This window comes from Ursus maritimus, unplaced genomic scaffold (genome assembly GCF_017311325.1).
Source record: "Ursus maritimus isolate PB19 unplaced genomic scaffold, ASM1731132v1 scaffold_23, whole genome shotgun sequence".
Lineage (NCBI taxonomy): Eukaryota > Metazoa > Chordata > Mammalia > Carnivora > Ursidae > Ursus > Ursus maritimus.
This window is the reverse complement of record NW_024424786.1, coordinates 40,272,424-40,274,171: the sequence shown is the minus strand read 5'-3', so window position 1 is coordinate 40,274,171 and position 1,748 is coordinate 40,272,424. Positions and strand designations below refer to the sequence as shown.

The 1,748-nt window shown below is 65.2% G+C and overlaps 2 protein-coding genes across 2 annotated transcripts in view; both read right to left on the bottom strand.

Annotated features, from left to right (window-relative positions):
* The window catches only part of LOC121104795 (tigger transposable element-derived protein 3-like), a 2,702-nt gene extending 979 nt beyond the window's left edge, over positions 1–1,723 (bottom strand). The window contains exon 1 of the mRNA XM_040639393.1: positions 8–1,723. Within this exon, the coding sequence (XP_040495327.1) occupies positions 188–1,609 (1,422 nt within the window). The 5' untranslated portion in view covers positions 1,610–1,723 and the 3' untranslated portion in view covers positions 8–187. The remainder of the gene's footprint in view (positions 1–7) is intronic.
* Positions 1,617–1,748, bottom strand: part of LOC103679575 (tigger transposable element-derived protein 3) — a 1,036-nt gene continuing 904 nt past the window's right edge. Inside the window, exon 2 of the mRNA XM_040638776.1 lies at positions 1,617–1,625. Coding sequence (XP_040494710.1) covers positions 1,617–1,625 — 9 coding nt within the window. The remainder of the gene's footprint in view (positions 1,626–1,748) is intronic.

Genomic DNA, 1,748 nt, shown 5'->3' with positions numbered 1-1,748 from the left:
GCCCCACCTTTGGACTCCTCTTCCCCAGGCTTGGACGACTTTCTCTCAGAGCTTCGACTGGGTCTCCCAGCTTGTCTCCCTTCGCCACCTTTCACGAGAGCTCCATTTCCACGGGAAAGAGACCAGCCTCCAGTCTGCCTTCCTAGAGAGGGCGTTTCCATGGGAAACAGGAGGAGCGGCTCCGGGATCACAGGCAGCAGAGCCGCTCCACTTCCTCCTCACAGGCGTAGAATTTTTCAAAGAGCTCAGGGGAGGTGCTGTTGCACTCAAGCCACCTCCTCAGCGTGCCCAGAGCCCGGAGGGCGTCGGCTTTGGTGGGCAGGGGCTGGAAGCCCTCCTCTCCGCCCCCCTCCTCGTCCTCGGCGCCTGTCTCTTCTTTGCACGCGCCAGACGTGGGCTCCTCACCCTCCAGGTCCACGAAGCGGGCAAACTCCTGGAGGCTCAGCCCGCTGGGGACTGGAGGCATCTCGGAGGCTTCATCCGGGGACAGGGGCAGCTTGCAGGGAGCCAACCCTTCCCGAATGAAGCTGCTGACAATGAGCTGGGGGGGCACCTTGGCCCAGGCGGCCGCCGCCAGGTGCAGGGCATCCAGCACCGTGATGCCAGCCCCCGCCTCCGCCAGCGAGGCGCCCGCCCTCCTGCTCTGGACGGCAGCCAGCTTGCCCAGCAGCCGGTGCCGGTAATGGGTCTTAAAGGCCCGGACCACGGAGCTGGGCAGGCCCGGTGTGCTGCCAGCGGCAGCGGTGGCCATAGGCAGGAGCCTCACGTGGCAGAGTCCGGGCAGGCTCGCCAGCGCCTCCAGCACCCGGGCAGCCAGGAGCAGGGTGACCTGTCGGCCCTGCTGGCCCATGTCCCTGTCAAACTGGGCCAGCCACTCGGACCAGGGGATGCCCAGGTCCGGGTGGTAGGAGGCAGGCAGAGCCTCACTGCTGACTCCAAAGAAGCACCTCGGCGCGGTCCGGGGCCCACTGACCAACACCCGTCGCTTCTCCGTGCCTCTGCTGTTGGCGCACAGCAGCACCCGCACCCGACCGCAGGCGCCCGCTCCGCCGGGCACCGCCCGGTACAGCAGAGGCACTTCGGCACAGCCGAAAACGTCCTCTGGGGAGAAGTCTTTAAGAGAAAGAGGAGGCTGGGCCCGGGACATGGGGCCTGGGGGCGGTGGCTCAGGGGGAAAGGGGGGCGCAAGAACGTGGCGGGCCCCGAAGCCTACATTGTTACGGCGTTTCCAGCGGACCAGCCAGCCAATGCTGGGTACAAACTCCTGGCCCATGATGTCGGCCAGTTCCTTGGCTTTGTGGAGCAGCATGGGCCCCGTGACATCCCAGGCCTTGGCCCGGGCGATGTGGTACCAGCAGAGCAGAGCCTCGTCAATCCCGCTGTACTTGGACTCCCGCTTGCGCTTGCGCTCCCGGTTGGCTGTGCCACTGCACCAGTCCGCCAGCAGCTTCTCCTTATTCTTGCAGATGCGGGAGATCTGGGGCTGGGACACCTGGAAGCGCCGGGCCACCTCCGACTGGGACATCTTGGACTCATCCAGGAGTTCCAGCACCTGGATCTTCTCTGCCAGGGACAGGGCGTGAAGCTTCTTCTTGCTGCTCAGCTCCATGGCTTCTCTACGGCACCTGTGGGGGTAGGAAACAGTGAACGGGGTCCAGATGGCCGAGGCCAGGAGGCCGGGAAAGGAGCACAGGCAGGAAAAGAGGATATATGAGGACAGGGAAAGAGGCTGGTGTATGGGAAAGACC